Source organism: Trichinella spiralis (genome assembly GCF_000181795.1).
Source record: "Trichinella spiralis strain ISS 195 chromosome Unknown Scfld4, whole genome shotgun sequence".
Lineage (NCBI taxonomy): Eukaryota > Metazoa > Nematoda > Enoplea > Trichinellida > Trichinellidae > Trichinella > Trichinella spiralis.
The window spans coordinates 4707778-4729588 of record NW_003526943.1 but is presented as its reverse complement, the minus strand read 5'-3'; the positions used below and the strand labels follow the sequence as shown (position 1 = coordinate 4729588).

The window sequence follows — 21811 nt, the reverse complement described above, 5'->3', positions numbered from 1 at the left end:
TGTGCTTTTTTTCTTCTGGAACATTTTTCCATTTCGCTTCTTTAATTTTTATTCTCTGCAAATTTGTCTTCGTCAACCGAACTGTGCTCTGTTGGCTACTTTCTTTTTCATCTTTTTCCGGTTGTAGCATTGATTTTATTCCGAAAAAGGCAACACCACACTACCGCGTCATTTTCCTATTCTCGAATTATTATGACTTCAGCATCGGTTTCACAACTTTTGCGCTGTTTGTTTTCTTTTTCTTTTTCTTCCATTCTGCAACGCGTTTCTGTAGCGTCAAAAACTTGAAAATCATTACAGTAAACTGCGGAATGTACGATAATTGTAAAAATCATCCTAAAGTTTATTTATTTTTGTATTTTTTATATGAAAATTTAAATTATTTTAAAACAAGCAATTTTTTTTGAATATTCTTATTTTATTCTGAAGGATTCAGTTTCTACTTTTGTATTTGAAATGATCTTGACTTAAATGTTGAAAGAAACATTTACAATATTGTATTTCAAAAAAAGAAACAACAACAACGAAGAAACAAATTGTTCAAGCACTCGTTGGAACGATTCGTCTCAAATTTTACCATTTGTTTTGCAGTAAGTTGAATGATTTGTGATATAATTTTTAAAATAAATAATGAACGTTTTCCGTGTTGAAAATTTATTTATTTATCAAATTGAACTGGCCGATGAATATTTATTCAGATATTAGATGATCAAGTGTAATCATTTAATATATTGCCTAAAAGCAAACAGACAATAAATCAGTTCCAACCGCTTAGCAGCTTGGAGCGTTTAATGAATAAGCTTCATTTAAATAACTTTGAAAAAATTTTTTTTATTTTCAAATCAAATTGATCATCATCATCATCCACTGAAAATGCATTTTGTGAACAATTCAACCAGAGAAACTTTGAAAAAAAAACCAAGTAATAATTTTTTTAATTGAATAAAAAAAAGCAGTTGTTTTATTTTTTGTGATTAATAATTGTTATAAATTATTGGTGATAAAGATCAAATTGAACCGTGGTTGTTGAATTTGTTTGAAAATTTGCCAACTTGTGAACAGAGCAGCGGCAACAACAGCGTCATTAATTCACTGGTATCCAATCTGCTCGATAGATTATCACAGATTGGTTTGAGAAAAAAAGAAAGAATCTGTCCAATTTAGATAATTTTATTTATAATTTATGATCCATCTAGAAATTTGTCGGTTAGTGATGATGGTGGAGAGAAAGGGAAAAAAAAAGTTTTCTTATGCCGAGTGAAATTTTTCTTCCAATGCGCGTCACGCTCGACTGGGTTGTGTGCATTTGTTGTGTTGAAAGCTGAATAAATATAAGGTAAAATTCAAAAATTGTTGTTTACATTGTTTGGCGAATTGGATTCGCTTTATCGAAATTGTTGTTTGCATTGTTGCATGGAAAATGGGAATAATTTCAAACGTTCTAAATATTAATCACCAACCAACATGCTGCTGCTGTTGGTGCTGCTGGTCATTCAATTTGATTGTTGAAATCAATTACATGAGGTGAAAAACGAAAAGGAAAATATGGTGTAAATTTATTTTTGTATTCTGCAATGTTGTAATTATGATTTCATAAGTTGAAGAAGAGGACGCGGCTTGAGGAACGGCAATTTTTTTTTATTCTTAATAAATTGAGAACAAGGTTGAGGTCGTCGATTGTTTGTTTGTTTGTTTGTTGTTTGTTGAAAAAAAAATTGAAATTCATATCGTTTCGATTGTCATTGTTATGATTGACGTTGAACAGAAATGATAATATTTTATTTCATCGTCATATTCACATTTTCAATCAGATCGTTAATAATTTGATTTTTGGTAAAGAATTTCACTAAAGCCGTATATTATTATTATTATTATTATTGTCGAATTAGTAGTAATACTATCGTACAATATTTGTTTTTTGTAAATTGTTGTTGTTGTTGTTGTTGTTAATTTCAATTATTACAGTTTTTAATCAAGGTTGATCGTGAACAATTATTTAAAGTTTATTATTATAATTTATCAACGTTGAAAATGGGTTTTCAATTTCAAAGAACGAACCAAAGTTTCTTCTTTAAACCAAAAGCACAAGTACGTAGTAAATCGATAATAAATTGCTATTTGTTTGTCAAAGAAGAAGAAGAAGAAGAAGAAGAAGAAGAGGAAAAGCCAGCCGTTGGTGGTGGTGGTAGTGGTGGAATAAATGCTATTTTTCGCTTTCATGCATGCATGCATGCACATTCACTTACATAACGGCAAAGTGTGTTTGCTGTTTACTTACTTTTGTCAATTTGAAATTTCTTCATCCAGCTTTGGATTACGTAATAGAAAAGTTTCATCATTGTTGCCATATAATCGGTGATTTTAAGGTAAATTATTAATTATTTCTTTTGTTTCTTTAGTTATAATTTAATTAAAACTTTTAAAATTCTTTTTTTTAAATATGTTTTTCAAATTTCCTTGTCATTTGTTTTTCTTTTTTGTGTTGCTTCTTTTCAAATGTCACATGAATAAAGAGAAGAAGTGCAACAACCAATAGTGGCAAGTGAAAAGAAAATATATTTATATAAATATGTATTTTTTTTAATTTCTTCATTTAAATTGATCATACACAAAGAGAGAGACACACACAGAATTAGCATGCGTGAACAACGTATGTACGTGCGTGCGCGTTCAGTTTCTGCCTCGTTCAAAGCTTTAACACTTTTCATTATTTCAATTGATCACCATCACCATCACCGTCAGCAGTGTAGAAAATGTAAAAGTAACATCGATTCTTCTGTTCTGTTGTAAGATTTTTGTTTTTGCTTTTTTTTTCACGAATCCATTTTTTACAAAGCCACAACATATTATTGGACAATTATGGATTTATGTCTTATTTTTTAATCACTATTATTATTATTATTATCGCTTTGATAAACATAAATGTGTAATTGTGTGATTTTAAAATTATATAAATTAAACAAACACTGATGATGATGATGGAAAATTCATTTCTGTTCAAATTATCCAGTGCAGATTACTATCATCTGAAATGGTCGGTAAAAGCTCTATTTTTATTTTTCTTCTGTTCAACCAACTTTCTCCCATTACAGTGAAGAAGAAACTAGCTGACATTGTTCAGATTAATATTAATAATAATAATAATAATATTATTATTATTCGATTAAAAATATAGAACGTTGTCGTCGTTTGTTTAATATGACAGACGACAAAGTTGGACGGACAATTTGTGCACCTAATTTTTCAATGAAAGCATCAAATCAAGAAACATGAAAGTTTCAAATGGAACATTTTTCAAGAAAAATAAAATTTGCTTTTTTCTTATTAGCTTTCTAGTTAGTTAGCATGTTTCTTTCATTTTTGAAAACCAACGAAGAATATGCAGATTGAAACAACAAGTACGAACAAGTACGCGCGGTATTTGTTTTTCTTCATTCTATTTGCCACTCCTATTATTATTATTATTATTATTATATTACCATAAAGTTGGCTCATTTTTCATCGTTCATCGAACGTCTAATTGACAACACTGTTACGATAAGTGTTGTTGTGAATTTTTCAAAAAAAAATTTTTTTTTGTTAATTTAAAAATCCATTTCTGACAAGAAAAATGTTCATGCTCTTTTTTTTGTTCTCTCATTGTTTTCATTTTCTTTCTGTAACCTCATCGATCATGGTGATTAGGTACAATTTTACTTGGATATAAATATATATATATTTTTTTTTTGCTTCTTCTTCTTCCACATTATTTGCCAATGGAAAGAAAAATCATTCGATCGTTACGATTGATTGATTCATCGTCGGTTTATTTTCGTTTTCTTTTCTTTTCATCGTTGAAAACACAACTGTTCATATAAATTTTTCAAATTTACATTTTAATTTGTGATTTATTTTTTCCATATGGAAGAAAAGAAAAGTTTCTTCTTTTCAAACGCGTCAGGTGCAACAAAATGACGACGACGATGAATCATCATCACAAAATTAACTCTGTTATTTACAATCTTTTTTCATTTCTGTTTATGTATTATATATATATATTTTTTTTTTCTTCTTCTTATACACATACAGGTATAATGAGTTGCTTGTTGACATTGAACATTGATTGACCAGTAATAGTAATAGTACAGCAAGGAAGGATATTTGTTGTATTGAATACAAGAGAGAGAAAGAGCAAGTGACCGGACTTGGCATTTCTTATATTATTATTGTTGTTGTTGTTGTTGTTTCTTCTACTAAATCGTGTATGTTTTTATTTATTTTCCATACGATTTATTTATTATAATATATATGTGTAAAAGTTTCACTAATTATTTATTAATTTTCTTTTTTCTTTATACTGTTCGTCGGAGGGGGGTGGAGGGTTTGTCGACAAAATTACTACAGAAGGACAGAATATAAAAAGGACAGGACAGGACAGCACAAGTTGTGTCCTAGCTGATCTGAGAGGAAGCGTCATTTTCACGGTGACCATCTGCTGCTGCTGCTGCTGCTGCTGTTGCTACACATCCATCTACTTTGTCCCGTTTTTTCCCACAAAGCCGCTTGCTTGCTTGCTTGCTTGCCAAACTACAATTATCTGCAAGTTGATATGCATATTTTTCAAATTGCACTCATGTCGCAAGTATTATATATTTTAATAATTTTCCAATTATAATAATATCGATGCTCAAATTGACCGTGTAGTGGTTGGTTGGTTGGTTGGTTGGTGGGGTGGGCGGCGTGTTCGTTCGTTCGTTCGTTCGTGTTCGACGCGTACAATTTTATTTTATTGCTTTCTGTTTAAAAAAATTTATTTATTTATTTATTTACTTGTTTCTTTTTGAATATTGAATTTTCAGTTTTGCTATTTTACACGAAGCAGTCGGTTGCATTTTTGACGACTGACGTCGCCTGTTGGCAAAAGCAAGTTGACAATGGGGTCGTTGTCTGAGTGAAGATCGACGCTTTTACACCGACCTTCATCATTATCGTTTTCACCGTTGTTAGTTGGTTCGACTCGACATTTTATTATTAATTATTATTTAAAAAAAATTTTTTTTCCTTTCTTTCTTTGTTTTGATTTAGAAAACAAAAGCAAAAACACAAACAACACTTATTTATTTATTTATTTGTTTGTTTGTTTGTTTGTTGAGCTTTTGTTTTTCTATTTCAAATCGAATTCTATTGGACGGATTGATGGATCAGTTTTTTGTCATGTCAAAAAAGATCATAAAATAAGAAGAAGTGGCGGTGGATGTGAAGAAAAAAGCAAAGCTTGTATTTTACGTGCTGTGCTTCAGTTTGATCAATCAGCCCAATAAATAAAAGTGGTGCAAGCGAAAAAATTGGTCGTCTCACGCAGTGCTTCTTCTTTTTTCTTCTTCTTCTTCTTCTCGACAATTTTTCTGTATGGATATTTCAAGACCGTCGTCATCTTCTTCAGGCTTAGGTAAGAGATAAATTATTGATTAATTTGTCAATTTTTATTATTTCAATTTTACAATATAATTTTTGAACAGAAAATATATTTTTTTTTTGATCCAAATAATAACTTTCTTCACCTTGTTTGTTATCACATCTCCGAATATATTTATAGTAGCAATCAACTGAATGAGAGAGAAAGAGAATATTCAACATTGATGCATGCATATACAATTCACATACGACGTAGTAGTAGTAGTAGTAGTTATTGATAATATTGGTATTGATTTGTCACGATTCAATTAGCCGTAGCGGCTTCACTTACAACTATAGAATGCTTATTTTTATATGCTTTTGTGAAAGAGGAGAAATTCGGGAAGGGAAAGATATATACATATATATAAAGAAAAAAAATATCATACATTATTTTCCAAATGAAACAAGTAAAAACTTTTCAAAAATAAAATAATATGTGAATAATGCTGAGGTGAAAAATTACGTCAAACGTGTGAAAGGTTGATTTTAATTTATTATTATTTTTTGTTGTTGCAAAAATTTTAAATAAAAGCTGAGCTGCGAGAAAGAAACTTTTGCGAATTAATATATATAAACGTTCGAAAGACCGGTTTTATAAAAATAGCATCTGAAAAAAGAGCCATGGCATGAGAATGGATTTTTCAAATTCGAATTTTTATTTGTTTGTTTGTTGGTTGTGTTTAATGAGCGAAAAGAAGGAAAAAATTAAATTATTAAAAATTAAAATTTTTTTTTCATCATTTGATTAAGTTTCTTTTGTGTGTGTGTGTGTGTGTTGCTTGTTGGTGAACGTCATCGTCGTTTGTGTGCGATGCGATTTGATTTTGGAAATCACCGACGCGTAAACACGACGCCCGTTGGCGAACCGGTTTTCCTCCAAAGCAAAACCGTCTCCCTGTGTAATATTAGTAGTAGCAGTAGCAGTAGTAGGTAATTCGCATCACTTTTTCTTCAATACGGTCACTGATAATAATACAATTGGTAAAATCAATTTTTTCACCAATGTATTATAACGCATACAGGTAAACGGAATAATTATTATTAATATTAATAAAGTATTGGGGGAAAAGAATTTTTTTTTGTTTTAATAAAAACTAACCGTCTGCTTTACTCTCGCTCGCTTTTTGTCTATGCTCCTCTTCTAGTTGTGTCTTTCAATATATAGTGGAGAATAGTAGCTTTTCTTTGTTTCTATTGCCTCGCTTTTGTCGGTTAATCAATGCAAACAGTTGTTGACGCTCGCCGTAGCAAAAGATAATACACAAACAGCGAAACAGCCTCCCTCTCCAACGCTAACCGATCAACTCTACTACTACTACTTTACTCATTATTTATTGTCCATCGCTTACTTAATGATGACGTTCATTTTATAAGTAATTTTTTTAATGTATATATATTAAAATTTTTATCATTTCTAGCAAAAAAATATGATATTTTCTAAAATTCATCATATAAATTGTTCATTTTTAAAAATTAAATTTCGAACCAAAAAAAAAGATTATTTATTTCAGTTGTCAAAAATATTTTTTTCATTTTATCCTTTTTTTTCTCTTTTGGAAAAGAATCGTATTTCCTAGGCGACATGGACGCTGATGGAACGTACTTGTGCTTGTGAAATTTACTTTTGTTTACCTTGAAATCGAAATTATTATTAATTTGTTTGTGAATTAATATGCGCATGTAGATCACGTAGAGCGGAACTAGCTAGTTTGGCTCAACAATCCAACAGTCTCTTCTTCTTCTTCTTCACAGTTGCGATTGTCTCTGCTCGAGCATAGGAAGTAGTGACAAACAAAATCGCCATAGATTGTTGTTGTTGTTGTTGTTGTTGTTTGAATCTTGAATATAATAAAATAGAAGATGGATCGCTTTTATTTTTTCAACATTCACTTTTTTCTACCAGTTAATTGAATTTGATATTCAGAAAAAAAAAATTTTTTTTAACAATTGGGTAAGCAAATTAATTGCTTATTCATTTTCATCACAATCAATTTCTGTTGTGAAGAATGTTTTTTAAATCAACTGAACATCAAAAATATAAATTATTATATAAAATTCAACTAACACACACAGCACAGCATAGTAGAACTTTTCACTGTTTATCATGATGCATGAAGGTTTTTTTTTTCTTGCGGTTTGTGTAATTAATTAAATTAATAATTTATATTTAAAAAAAGTATGATTAATTGAAACAATGTCAGTCGATTGAACAACAACTTACACACTTTTAGGGCGTGGCGGATCGCTTTGCAGTACAAACGGTTGCGCTGACAACGGCAGACCGAACAGCGTCTCTTCGTCCGCTTCTGCTTCAAGTCAGTCTCCATTCGGTACCACCGTCGAACAGCTCATGGGCAGTCGGTCAGTTTCGGCCGCCGCCAACGCCGCCGCATCTTTATCCAGCGCGTCGGCTTTTTCCAGCGTCGGGGGCGGTGGCGGTTCGTTTGCATCATTCAATCCATTTTTTTTCCCATTCATGCCGTACGCAGTTGGTGGTGCGTCGCCGATCTCAGGTAAGCACACAAACCAAAAACAAAACAAAAAAAGGACAAAAAACTTCTCCTATTTACCAGTGGAACAACAAACCCTGGTTTGGTACTGTTTTTTTTTGTTTTTGTTTCTTCTCTCCCTCCCAACCAATCACACTACACACCTTTGGACAAAGAACACTGTAGGCATACTGTCAACAAGAGCATGATTTCTTTTTTCAATTCTCTTTTTGTAAATATTTGCCGATTGGTATTTCTAGGTCAGTTGTTTTTGTCCAAAATTTTTTTAACAAATACATGTAAAAAATCCTTTATATTCGAGGAACACTAACTACTGCTTTGTAGGTTTTTTTTTCTTTTACTTTTATTTATTATTTGGGTCACGACTGAACTTTGTGTAAATTGTTGTTGTCGTTGTTGTTTTTCAAAATTTATCAATTAGAAATATGGAAAATGTATTTTCTTTCTCAATTTTTGTATTTTTTCAGAAAATTTTTTTTTCTAATTTACGCTAAAGTTCAATCGTCCGTAATTTTTCATCAACATTTCATCAGTCTTTTTTATTAATATATTGATATAAATATATATTTATATATATATTTTGATATAAGATTTTTATTTTATTTCACTTTTTTTGTTTTGTTTAAGTCAATATTTCTTTTTCACTGATAACATTTTATTTCAAATAATAATAATAATAATAGTCAGGTTCAGTTAGATTGTTGTAAGAAAAAGAAAATTACGGTGACTGTATTTTAATGTGGTCTTTATTATTTTTAAATGAGTTTACTGTGGACGTTTTATAGCCGAAAAAGTTGTGTGCTAGTTTTCTTCTCTTTTTTGCCCCATCTTTCTGCGACACACACTATTCGACAAATTCGATAAACAACGCTTCTTTTTGTTTATTTGTTTGAATTTTACCCTTTTGTCACACAGGTTTCTGGCCCTACGCATTCCCTGCCACAACTGGCGATTATTTTTTGCAAATGGCTACCTTGTTTGGTGGTAGAAATCAACAGTCGGTGGGCGCTGGCGCGGCCGCGGCCGCGGCTACGGGATCCGCTGCTGCGGCGTCGGTTTTGGAAGAGAGCTTTCCTGAAATATTGCACCGACTTTCAAAAGCGGCCTCTGGCAACACCGGTAAGCAAATTCACGTGTGTAATTTTGTTGTTGTTTATTTTAAATTTGAAAAAGAAATCAACGAATGTGCATGCAGTTGTGGTATAAAATTGTAACTTAATTTAACTTTTGATAATTTTATATTTATACCACTGATAGGTGTTGTTTGCATATTATTTTCTCAAAAAAGAGAACTCGTTTTTGTCGATTTTTTTCTTGGTTGTAAATTTCGATGGGAGGAGAATTTTGAAAATCGATTAAAATGAACGAATTTTTTTTTGAAATTAAATCCACAACCGAACACAACGTAAATTACCGACTGCCATTTTGCATGTTGTTGTTGTTGTTGTTGTTGTTGTTGTTGTTCAACTGTTGGGTGTTATGCACGCGATGAAGGTAAAAAAAATACTGTAGTTGACAATTGGGTTTCTATCAACCAGTGAACTGTATTGTTGATTGATTGAATGAAATTTGAATGTGAATTTCTGATGGACTTTTTCCGTTTTTAATTGTGCACATTTGTTTTTGTTGTTCACAGCAGAGCAGACGACGGTAATGCAAGCTTGTTCGTCGTCGTCGTCGCCGAATGCGGCGGCATCGACTGCGGCGGCAGAATCGTCGCCTCCTCCAGTGGTCGAACAGGCCGCCGCGTCTTTTTGGACAAAAGGCGAAAGTAGCAGCACAAGTGGCGCCGGTTCGCTTGTTCAAAAATCCCAAACTGGGGGCAGTGGTCAGCCGAGGGGTAAACAACGTCAACAGTCCGCTGGTGACAAACGACGAGCCGACGAGCAGATCGACTTTTCCAACCCAAAACGACGCGGTGAAAGTGGCGGCAAGCCGAAATCTCCGGACGAGCAGGTGATGACAACGAGCACGTCGAACGGCGGTTCCACAACTGTCGGAGACGAGCCCACGTCCACGTCGACTACTGGCAGCGGCGGCGGTACTGGTGGTGGCAAGCGTTTTGCGGTGTCGCCGCTTGATCAGCAGAATATTTTCAACGCTTCTGCCGCAGCTTGGGCCGCGTTGTCCAATCAGATTTTGCTGACAAATTTGCAAACTGGGCTGTTTACAGGCGGTCTCGGCGCCGCGGCGAATCCCGTTCAACAAGCGGCGGAACCACCGCCGGCCGCGGTGACCGTGGCGTCGATCGCTTCGACCGACGATCGCGCCACTTCTGCTTCTACAACTTTGCCGTCGACGATGACGTCACCTTCGAAAAGGACCACGACCACGACCCTGGAACCGGAACCGGTAACACCGACCAGAGCAAGCGGCGCGAGACAGGCGACGACGGGCGGCGGTCGTCGGGCTGTTTCGTCGAGACGCGGCAGAACTCCGACCGCGTCCAGGCGTGGGGCCGCCGGTCGCGGTCGACCGGCCACTATTTCTTCGAACGACACTCGACGACCGGCTTCGTCCGCTTCGACCCTGGATCCAAAGGAGACGAACCGCAGTTCGGTTGACGACACGATCGACGACGTGGCCAGTGGCCAGCCCCGGTCGCCCGCCGCGTTGTCGCAATTTTACTTCGCCTTTTCGTCGTTGGATCATTTCATGAATCCGAACGCTTACGCGGCGAGCGCCAGTTCCGCCGGCCGGTCGGGTCCGGGCAGGCCCCGGCGACGCGCCGGGCGTGGCTCCCGCGGTGGTATAACTGTTCGTCAACAGTTGGCGATGATGAAAAGAGCCGGCGTTGGCTCCACCACTGCTGCTGTTGGCAATAAAGCCAGCCCTCAGGCCCAGCCCGTCGGCATTGAATCAACCGACGCCAACGTCGTCGATACCGCGACAACGACGACGACGACGACAACGGCGGCGTTGGATCTCAGGACAAAATCGAACAAAGCCACACCCACTCAGCAGCATGCCGGTACGTTCATGTTATTTGTTTTTAATTTTTTTTATCGAAAAATATTCGTTTTCTCTTTCAGATCTCTCTTCCAGTGGAATCCAGCGTGCAACAAATGGTCATTTGGACAATAATTTAATGGAAAAAAATCTCGCGGAAACAAGTAAAAACAACAGTTGAAATCAACATTTGAAAAACAACTATAATATATATATATATATTTATTTATGTTTATTTTTTTTTCATTTTTGAAGCAAATCGAAAACGCGTAGTCAATCCCAAATTGTTGCGTAATCCGATTTTGTGCGGCTGGCGTCGACAGACGGTCATTCGTCACATTTCTGCGTCTGGCATTCGTGGAGATGTTCTCTATTATGCACCTTGTGGAAAACGACTCGGTTCTTATGTTGAAGTGATGCGAGTGTGTATTTTTTTACTGTTTAAAAAAATCAGTCACTATGTTCAATTTATTTATTATTTCTTTTTCAGTATTTGAGAAAAAATGGAATAATTAACCTGACCAAGGAAGATTTCAGCTTCAGCTCGAAAATAATCGTCGGAGAGTTTGTGTGCAATCGACGGGATTCCTTGAAAAGCGTAAGATGGATGGAAAACTTATATTCTATTATTTTATTATTATATTATATTTATACTTTTTTTCAGGGGTTGGTAAATTTGTCCGAATCGGACGTGCTCAACTTGTTGAGCCAGTTGAAGAACAACGGCTCTGGCGGATCACTTCCATCATCAATGAAGAACTCTCCCAATGACGGTGAGTGAATTGAAAATTTTAATGCTTATCCATTTATTTTGTATTTTTGGTATTTTCAGGTGCAAATGACTCATTGTCGAGACGATCCAAGCGGGTTACGACGGCGTTGGTCAGGAAAAGCAGCGTCACCAAAGCAACTACACAAAGACGGAAATGTAATTTTTTTTGCCAGCAACAATAAATCAAGCGATTGTTGTTTTTAATGTTTAATATTTTATTTTTTTTCTCTTATTATATGTATATTTTTTTCATGCATTTTAGTAGAATTCAAACAATCTGACGGTGAACGTGGTCGCGTTCGAAATTTGGTAAGTAGAACAAAATTGTGAAAAGAAATTGTGCTTTTGTGTTGTTATTTTCTTCTTTTTTTCTTGTTGTTTCAATATCACAATTAATTTTCATAAATTATGCAGAAAGCACAGCAAAAATTGAAAAAGCAACAGAATCAACAAGAAGCGCCGGCAGTGAAGCGAGTTGTGGCAAAAGCTGCTGCCGTGATGCGCGAAGAACAAAAATTGGTATATTTTTCAACCCCCTCCTTCCTCTCTTTCTTTTATTCTTGGTTTTTTTATGTACAATATATAAAAATTAATTATTCATTTTTTCTCTTCAGCTGAAGAATAACGAAAAAGAAGTGAAAGTGCGTCAAGTTCGTGTTCCAGTTGAAGATACTGAAGTTGAGCATGCAAAAGTGGGATTTTATTGTTATTGTGGTGGTGGTTTATTTTTTTTTAATAATAACGTTTAAAATTTGCAGCCTCTTCCTGAATTTACTCCAGTAAAGCATTTGCAGTTGGATTCGAGCGCTTTTGCAGATTTGTTGATGGTGATGCAGTTTGTCACCACATTTGGTCATGTACTTAATATAAGTAAGTTTTTCTGGCATTCCAAATATTCAGTTGTTTCTTTATTGATTTCGATTTTGTTTTTTTTAAGAAAAATCTGACATTCCTTCATTAGCAACAATGCATGCCGGTTTGTTGAACAATCCACCTGATCAACAGGCTGTCGTCAATTTGACGAAAACATTGCTATCGTTGCTTTTGGAATATTCAAATCTGCCTACCGGTGCTAGTGCTATTTGCACATGTACAGGAGTGACTTTGAAAGATGAGACCGTTACCGATGCTAATTACAGTGAACTGTTGCGGTTGTTTTTCATTTCTCGCGATGACCCTTCTTGCCTGCAGGTAAAACAGAAATAAAAGCAAACGCAACGAAATTGATAATCAGTTTATGAAAATTTAATAATTTTATTATTATTTGTTGTATTTTTCAAGTTGTCCAATTCTTTGGAAAGCAATTCATTCGAAGCTGTTGATCCATCAGTGAAAGTGCGCATGTTGGCGTACATGTGCAATGATTTGCTCTACTGCCGAAACGTGGTGCGTGAAGTAGAAAGCAATATTGAAGAATTGGCCAAATTGAAAAGCGACAAATGGTCGAAGAAAGGAAAAATTAGAGCGTGAGTAGCGTATATATATATTTTATAAGTTTTTATGTGTATTTTTTAAATAATTTATGTTGTTGTTGTTGTTGTTGTTGTTGTTATTTGGAATTTTTTCTTAGATTGCGTCTAGCACGTGCGGCAAAAGTTGGAGAGCAGCAACAGAAGAAAGTTGTTGTTGTTGGCAAAGATCAAAAATCGGACGAAAGCGCCGTTTCAGAACTTGGAGCGTCGTCTGCTGAAAAATATGATCCGAATGCAGAAGCTGTATTTGAAATTTATTTAAAATTTCCAGTAATTTGTGTGTAAATTTTTTGTTATTGTTCGCTTTTTTGTAGAATAATAACCAACAGTTGCATAATTGTGATGAATCGACGAAAGATGATCTGAAATCAGAGCAGCAGCAACAACAGCAGCAGGGTGGTGGCGAGCCTGGTCACAGTGGAGCACTTTTTGAAAGTGAACTCACTCCTGAGGTTTATTTATTTAATTATTGATCTTATTTATACTTGTGAAGTAAATTTTAATTTTTATTTTAATTTAGGAAAAACAAATGAGTCCCGAAGAGATTGACAAAATGATCGACACTTTGTCCAAGGTTTGTTGTTGTTGTTGTTGTTGTTTTATTAAAATACATTTTTTTAAATATTATTTTCTTCAGGAAGTGGACCAGATGCGTTGCAAAATTAGCAACAGAGGTTTGAAAATACGCTCTTTGCCGTTGGGTCAGGACCGCCTGCGGCGAAACTATTGGATGATCAACGAGATTCGGGGCATTTTGGTGCAGTCGGTGGAATCCGGCTCGAACACGGTCGAAACCGACGTCCGCGACTGTGTCACGGCTCTACGGGATGCGGTTGTTGCGCTGATGAACGACGACCACCACCACAAGGTTAGCATTGCTGAAAATGATGCAATTGAAGCGGACGATCGTCAGCTTAAATCCGCCTACGCAAAGGCCTCGGCTCCGGCTGGTGGTGGTGGTGGTGGTGGTGACAGTTGTTGTTGGTGGATAATTGACCAGCCGTCCAAAGTGGACGAGCTGTTGCAAAGTCTGAGCCAGCGTGGAATACGCGAACGTTTGTTCAGTCGCTCGTTGGCCAAATATTCGGACACTTACAAGGAGTGTGCCTTTGGAGACAAAAGTATATTATTATTATTATTATTCATAAATTGGAAATGAAAATTTCAGTTTTTTTTTACTTTTTTACAATGCTGCTATTGTATGTATGCTATGCTACAATCTACCTACAATCATGATTCAGGTGCAATTGAACTAACTCCTACGATCCGCCGTTCTGGACCGTCTTTTGTCGAACAAATGATGACAGTGCTGACAGCAATGCAACAACTCGAAGACAAATGTTACCAGGCGAACATTCATGTTCCCGTAAATTTTTATAATATTAATTATTCAAAAAAAATTGCACAATTTTGAATTTTAATTTTTTTTCAATTTTATCTAGGGTTGGCATCCAGAAGAAGGAGGAGAGTATAATAATAATAATAATAATAATAATAATTACTCTGCCGAATCGGAATTGTCTTTGCTCAATAATGACAATGGTGATATATTGGCGTTGGTTAAGGCAAGATTGTTGAATTTGGAAAAGAACATCGAAAGACGCTACTTGACACCTTTCATCAATCAGTGAGTTGTTGTTTGTTGGTCATTTTATTATTTCACTTTTATTTGTATTATTTATTATAAATTTTTAGCAATGAAGCGAAGATGTTTCAGTCGAATAGCAGTCGAGCAAAACTTTCCTCCAAAGGTATGCCAAATTATAAATTATTATTATTATTATTATTATTCAGTAAAGTAATCTTTAAAAAAGCAATTGAGTAGTAAGTGGAGGGGCAGTTAAAATTAATAATTATATTCTTCGAGTTAGAATTGCAGGATGTGTGTTGTGTAAAATTTGCATTATTATTACTGTTGTTGTTGTTGTTTGAAATTTGTTTTTGAAAATTTTTTTTCAATTTACAGGAAATGATGGTAGTTCGGAAGATTTACCCGCTCAAATTGTTCACTGGCGTCAAGGAGTGGATGGCGCGCGTTCTGCGGCTCAGTTCCACATGTGCATGGATGCGTTGGAATCTTTCGTCGCTTGGGAAAAATCAATCATGAAAGCAGTGAGCAATTTTGTTGTTGTTTATTTAAATATGTTTTAGATTTTTTATTTTTATTTTCTTTATTATTATTATTATTATTATTATTATTAAAATTTCAGATGTGTCAGATTTGTCGAGACGATTGCAACGAATCGCAGTTGTTGTTATGCGACGGGTGCGACATGGGCTATCATACGTATTGTTTCCGAGTAAATTTGTCCTACTTGTTTTTTGATATTAAAAATTTAATTATTGAACAAAAAAATTATTTATTCAGCCGAAAATGACCAAAGTTCCTGAAGAAGATTGGTATTGTCCAGAATGTGTAGCGAAAGTAAGTTTGAATATAACAGTAACATATCATATAAAATAGTGTTTCCGTTTTTGTTTAATAATAATATTTTATTTTTTCAATTTAGGCAACACGTCGCTCTTGTTGTTTGGTATGTTGCCGGCATTCGTCTCAGCCGATGCTCGGTTGTGCCGAATGTGGACGTGAGTACCATGCCGAGTGTGTGGATTTAGACCCGGTGAAGAGTGTCAAATCGAACTGGCGATGTTTTGGCTGTTGCAAAGTAAGTATATATATATATATATATATATATTATAATTTTTATTTTTTTTTAATTTTTTTAAATTAAAATTAATTGTTGATTATTTTTTAAAATTAAGTTGAGGAAAAGTTTGTCGAACGGACCGTCGGCTCCGAAACGACGCAAATTGGAGCCGAAAGAAAAACGACGTCCGGTGGAATCGAGCAACAAAAAATCCCCCAACAAGAAAGTAGTGAAAAGTGAAAAAAAGAAGCAGCAGGCAGAGAAAAAAGCCGCTTCCAACAGCGGTAGCCCGACGACAGCGACAACTGCCGTCACATATTCCGGTTTTGATTATGAAGAAATTTGCAGGTATGTAATTTTTTAATCATTATATTATTATTATTATTATTAAATGATAATTATTCGCTGAATGTTTACTTATTTGTTTTTTAAAATAGCATTATTTTGGCCGAATTGGATGCGCACCGCGATTCTTGGCCTTTCAAAAAGCCAGTAGACTCGAAATTGGTTCCTCTGTATAAGAAAGTGATTAAAAAGCCGATGGATCTCTCCGCTATTCATGCCAAATTGATTTCACACAAGTATGAATAAAATGGAATTTGGTTTTTTTTTCTTTTCAAAATTGATTTTTGATTGAAATATCAAATTCTACCACTTTTTGTTCATTGATCCACTGACTGATTGATTTGATCTTAGATATCAAAGAGGAGAAGATTTTGTTAAAGATGTAAATTTGGTTTTTGACAATTGTAAAACGTTCAATGAAGACGATTCAAAAATTGGAAAAGCCGGTCACAGTTTGCGTCGCTTTTTCACCAGACGATGGAAAGAGCTTCACGCAGCCACGCAGTTGAAACGCTTTTAATATTAATAATAATATTATTTTTTTTTATTATTGTTTTTTTGCATTGTCTATTGCAGAGTCACACATTCCTTTTTTTTGTTTTTCACTGTTACGCCTGAAAAGTTATTGCAAAAGCGCGCATTATTTAATAACCGACCAGTAAGTAGTTGGATCATCATTGTATTTTTGTTTTATTTATCAATTTTGCTGCTCGCTATTGATATTTATTGCTGTTATCCCGTGACATTGAAAAAAGCTACTTTGCGGCTTTGTTACTTTGCAAATAAAATTATTTATGTACATATACATTTGTGTGTGTGTGTGAAGCTGTGTTTTTAATGAAATTCTAAAAACAAGCAGAAAAGTGTTCTTTGTTCAGTAATGTAATGTTCATTTATTTTCATTACAGTCAATAATTGTAAAAATACATTAGAAATAAAAAACAATTATTGGTTGCGAATAAATTAATTCAAAACTTATTATTATTCAGCGACAAAAGTCTAATAATGACAAGTTACTGTAGATGCATAATGCAGTTATTTGAAAATTACAAAAAATCCTATAATAAAGCAATTTTTGCACATGTGCTATTTTTATAATTGCTTTTGGAATGACAGTTTTTTTTTAATAATTACTGGAGTTATTGACAGCAGTTTACTGTAATTGTAACTTAAAAATTACTTGTATACTGTGGATAATTTGTGAGCGTTGACTTTTTTTGTGCATTGAAATTTTTGTACTTGCTGCATTAGGTTTCCTTTATTTCGCGTTCGTTCTGTGTAGCAGCTCATCAGTGAAATTCTGAACTGTTGATAGGCAACAGCTTGTCAGTTGTATATATTGTTGGTTTAACCGTAAGTTGTTGTTGCTCGATCATCAAAATTTTGCCCTACTTTTTTCAAAAATATTTTTAAAATTTCTCTCTCACTTTCATTATTCTATCGTTGAATCATACTGAAACAAAGTTCATTTTCGCACATACTTTTATTGTACAAAATATTTATGTATTTATTTCTACTTCCTTGTGATGAGCAGGTAGGTTGCAAGTAAAGTAGGTATGCGATTGGTCTTCATTGTTATCATACTTTGCGCTTGGTTTGCTCAGTTTTCATTTGTCATCGCGTGCGATTGTTTGCATATTTGACATTATTAGCTGATAATTTGAATTTTTTCAATTACTGAAGCGATCGGCAGCAGTTTACTGTAATCTTAACTTTAAAATAGCTTATGTACTGTAGATAGTTTGTTAGGGTAGATTTTTTGGTCCTTATGGGCATTTTATGTATTTAAGTTTTTGTCCTTAGTGCATTAAGTTCTTTTTTTGTTTTTGTTTTCGCTCGTTGTGTGCATTAGCTGATTCATCGTGGAAATTCTGAACTGTTGACGATAAACAGTTTACTAGCATATATATATATATATGTATATATTGTTATTTTAATCGTAAGTTGTTGGTCTGTCGTCGAAAATTTGCTCCACTTTTTAAAAATATTTTTTATTTCTCAATTTCATTGAATCAGAAAAAAGCCAAGTTTGGCAGAAATTTTCAACTGTAGTGTCTAATTTTTACTGATTGAACTCTCAGCTTTGCGAACATTAGCGCTTGACATGCATCGTTCGGTTTTCTGTTCCGTGTATTGTTGTGTTGCAGTTGAAAAAGCACATTCAAATGAATATAATTCCTATTTCATAATAGTCATCATCAAGTAGAAATGTCGCGATGAATTAAATTTTTTAATTAATTAATTTTGTTGTTTACATTTGTTGGATGTTGTTGGATGATGGTTTTTTTTAATGTTTTACTTTTTAGCTTTGTTCACTTGAAAATGATGTGGGAGTTTGAAGATGGTTCGCGCGACGTGGCGAAGATACGTAACGCTTTGGAAAATCTCTATTCGACGTCAATCCGCCCAGAGCAGCGCCGAGCGGCGCACGATTTTCTCGTCTGGGCCCAGTCGATTCCGGGAAATTGGCAACATTTTCTGACAATATTGAAAACTTGTACCGACCCCAACACGGCATTTTTCGCCTGCAACTCGTTGTATTCGACACTGGCGTTCGGCTGGCACAACGCCCCAGAACTCGAAGGTTATGTGGAATTGTTCTTCGATTTGTTTGTGAAAATTTGCGAATCCGACTCCCAAAAGATGGTGTTTTTGGCCAACAAGATCTGCTCCACGCTGGCCGTCTGCATGCTGCGGGGCTTGATGGTGGATTTGGGTCCGGTGGTGGTGGAAAATTTGCAACTCCGTTGGGCCGACCAACGACCGCAGTTGTTGGTCACAGTTTTCGAAGAGCTGCCGGTCCAGTTGGACAAGATCACCGTTCGCTTGGAAGAGCGCAGTTTTCTGCGGGCCTTGTTGCACAGGTTGGAACCGTGCATCGTCTCTACCGTGCAGGGGTTTTTGCAATCGTTCTACCAGCGTGGCTTCGATCCGGTCGGCAGTTTGAAATTGGCTTCGGGCTGTGCGGAAATTTGGCTCGGTTTCACGAAAAACATCGACGCTTGGAAAGAGAACATCGACTCGTTTCTGCTTAGCATGCTCGACATCAACGGCACCGTGCTGGCGTTGGGTCGTCTGTTCGGCACGCTGGCCCGCCAGGAGAAGTTGCGGGACCATCCGGACATGTTGTTCCACTTGTTCGAATATGTCGGCAAAATTCGCGTTCGTCTGTTCAACAGCGACTGGTCGACAGTGACGGCCATGGAGTTCGAACATCCGGTAACCGTGCTGATGGACATGGTGAGCACGTTGGCCGAGCATCACGTGCAGTTCATGCTGCGCCACGTCGACGACGCCAGGGTGGTCGACACTTTCGAGACGTTGATCGCCATGTTCGACATACCGGTCGACTATTTGATCAACGCGGACTTCAGCTGCGTGGTTTTGACCAGCACGTTCTGGGAATCGTTGAATTACCAGTTGTACCACGAGATCGATGGAACCGCCGCCCAACGAGACGAGCTCGTCAAGCGTCTGGCCGGATTTTACGTTCAGCTGTTGTCGGCTTTGTTGAAACAGTGGCACGCGTTCGCGTTGAAGACCATCCACGTCGCGCCGACCGACCACTCCTACCAGAGTTGTGAGGATGCGTTCCAGTCGTTGATTTGCTGCTGCTACAACGTGCTGGGCAACGACGTGGTCGCCCAGCTTCGCCACACGTTGCAGGAGAAGGTCTGCTCGGGTACCGACGGAACCGACGACCAACAGCAGCGGCCGTTGTCGTCGGCGGAAAACGACGCCGTGCTGTTGGTGCTGTTGAGCGCTTTGGAAGCGCTGAGCGAAGAAGTGGCCGAGCACGACGACCAGATCGGCGTCGTTTTGCACGACTTGCTGCCGTTGGTGCCCCGGCACACGCCCAAAATGCTCTGCGCCCTGTTGGACGTGCTGGTCACCTACTCGGCCGAGATCCACCACCAGCAGTTGTACGACGTGGCGGTGCCGATCGTGCTCGAAGGTCTGCGTCACGCCGAAACGGCCACGGCCGCTTCGCACGCGTTGAACGAAATCACCTGCCACCGCGAGCCGGTCATCCTGCCCTGGGCCGACGCCCTGCTCGAGGCGGCGTTGGGTTTCGCCGACCGAAGCGAACTGCAACTGCAGGACCGGCAGAGCGCCATGCGGTCGGTGGGGCACATTGTCGGCATTTTGCCCGACGACAAGCGCAACGTCGTCATCACTGCCACACTGGCACCTCGGCTGGCCAAGTTGAATGCGATTTTCGACAACAAGAATATCAATCCCAGTTGCGCCGATGCCGGCTTGTCGTCTCCACTGGCGAACGTGTTCGTCGAATTTTCCCTGCTGACTCATTTCACGAACAGCGTCAGTTTGCGCAACAGCTCAACCCGAGCCGCTTCCCCCTATCGACACCCGGCCTGCATTGTCATCGAGCAGTGCTATCCGGCGGCGATGGACGTCTATCAGAATAGCGGCAACAGCGTCGACGTGGCCCACTGGGTTTGCACCCTGGTCGACGCCAGCCTGGTCGGTCTCGTGGCCGAAAACGCGCTTCAGACGGTCCTCCTGGTCGGTCGGTTGGTGCAGAGCGTTGCTCTGTGCAAAGGTTTGATTACACTGGTGCAAAATTGCATCATGATCATCGGCGAGGAACAGTGGCGCATCATGCAACTGTCCGGTCCACTGTCCGAACTGTTCAATCGTATCACTGGATCTGTTTTGGACCGTTTTCATCGAATTGCCGACGAAGATTTGCTGGAAACCTATTTACGAATGTGTCATAAGGTGGGGTATATATATATATACTTTGTTCTCCTTGTCGTCAGTATTTTTTTGTTTTTATTTTTATTTTATTATTATTCATTTAGCTGAGCGTAAATTGCTGGTGGTTTTGTTCGGGCAGCAGTGCGGACATGCGGACCGCGATGGATTTGGCCAAGATCGGAATGCAGTGCAGTGAAATTCACGTGGTTCGATCGACGAAGTTGTTTTTGACCACTGTATTTGTCAAACAGAAGCACCATGAATTTTCTCGCCAATTGGTTGAACATGCCGGTCCAGGCATATTGATTGCGTGTTTCAAGCGAAACGAAGTCGAGCCTTTGGGTCAAAATGTCGAAGCGTTGGGCGATATATTCGCCGCTTTGGTACGCCACCACAGTACCGCTGTTCGTGACGTGCTCACCGTTCTGCCCCAGCATCAGATGGTCAGCGAATTGCTGGCAGCGGCTGTCAACAATCCGCGTCACTTTTCCACTACTTGGAAAGAAATCAACATGCTTTGTCGTAAAGGGACACTAAAGTTGCCCGTTTCCGTCACTGAAACAACAATGAAATGACTTTTCTATTTAATTTACCTACCACTCATTATTTTTGTGTTGTCTTTGATTAGCGTGACAATACAAAATACCTCACCATCTGCTTGCTTCACTTTTATTTTGAAGTAGAGTATGGAGGGGGTTGGAAGAAGTTTGTTTGGCTGTCAGTTAATGATGTGAACCCACCACCACCGAGTTGCCTCACCTAGAAGGCTGATCAACGACACCCCGATTGCAGTTCAGTTGATGGCAGCTTTGATTGTCACCTGCTTGAAAACGCTTTCGTTGAATATCGTAAAATTTCTTCGAATCGCTTGCTTGCTGCTCTTTTCACAGCCACACGATGAATAAATAATATATGCTTTACTTTGTGCTTCTTCTGAGACGACGGCCTGCCTGCCAC

At 37.2% G+C, this 21811-nt stretch overlaps 4 protein-coding genes across 4 annotated transcripts; 3 read left to right on the top strand and 1 right to left on the bottom strand.

Moving 5' to 3' along the window:
* Positions 1-4430: 4430 nt before the first annotated feature.
* On the bottom strand, positions 4431-5413 carry Tsp_01165 (putative hemoglobin and hemoglobin-haptoglobin-binding protein 4precursor). Its single transcript, XM_003376929.1, has 4 exons — positions 5338-5413; positions 4855-4995; positions 4677-4775; positions 4431-4576 (listed from the first exon to the last, which is right to left on the bottom strand). The coding sequence occupies exons 1-4, from the start codon at positions 5411-5413 to the stop codon at positions 4431-4433; spliced, it is 462 nt and encodes a 153-aa protein (XP_003376977.1).
* Positions 5414-7543: 2130 nt separating this feature from the next.
* Tsp_01166 (conserved hypothetical protein) lies at positions 7544-8643 on the top strand. Its single transcript, XM_003376928.1, has 3 exons — positions 7544-7553; positions 7668-7949; positions 8630-8643. The coding sequence occupies exons 1-3, from the start codon at positions 7544-7546 to the stop codon at positions 8641-8643; spliced, it is 306 nt and encodes a 101-aa protein (XP_003376976.1).
* Positions 8644-8911: 268 nt separating this feature from the next.
* Tsp_01167 (putative bromodomain protein) lies at positions 8912-16652 on the top strand. Its single transcript, XM_003376927.1, has 27 exons — positions 8912-9065; positions 9583-10917; positions 10979-11059; positions 11151-11317; positions 11386-11493; positions 11560-11668; positions 11728-11823; positions 11930-11976; positions 12082-12186; positions 12282-12359; positions 12426-12537; positions 12605-12858; positions 12949-13133; positions 13238-13382; positions 13454-13591; positions 13660-13713; positions 13777-14260; positions 14381-14505; positions 14582-14766; positions 14835-14890; positions 15106-15251; positions 15350-15439; positions 15508-15564; positions 15650-15805; positions 15903-16135; positions 16225-16368; positions 16484-16652. Exons 1-27 carry the CDS (start codon positions 8912-8914, stop codon positions 16650-16652), a joined length of 5013 nt encoding a protein of 1670 aa, XP_003376975.1.
* A 1805-nt stretch (positions 16653-18457) lies between these two features.
* Tsp_01168 (hypothetical protein) lies at positions 18458-21429 on the top strand. Its single transcript, XM_003376926.1, has 2 exons — positions 18458-20875; positions 20959-21429. The coding sequence occupies exons 1-2, from the start codon at positions 18458-18460 to the stop codon at positions 21427-21429; spliced, it is 2889 nt and encodes a 962-aa protein (XP_003376974.1).
* Positions 21430-21811: the final 382 nt, after the last annotated feature.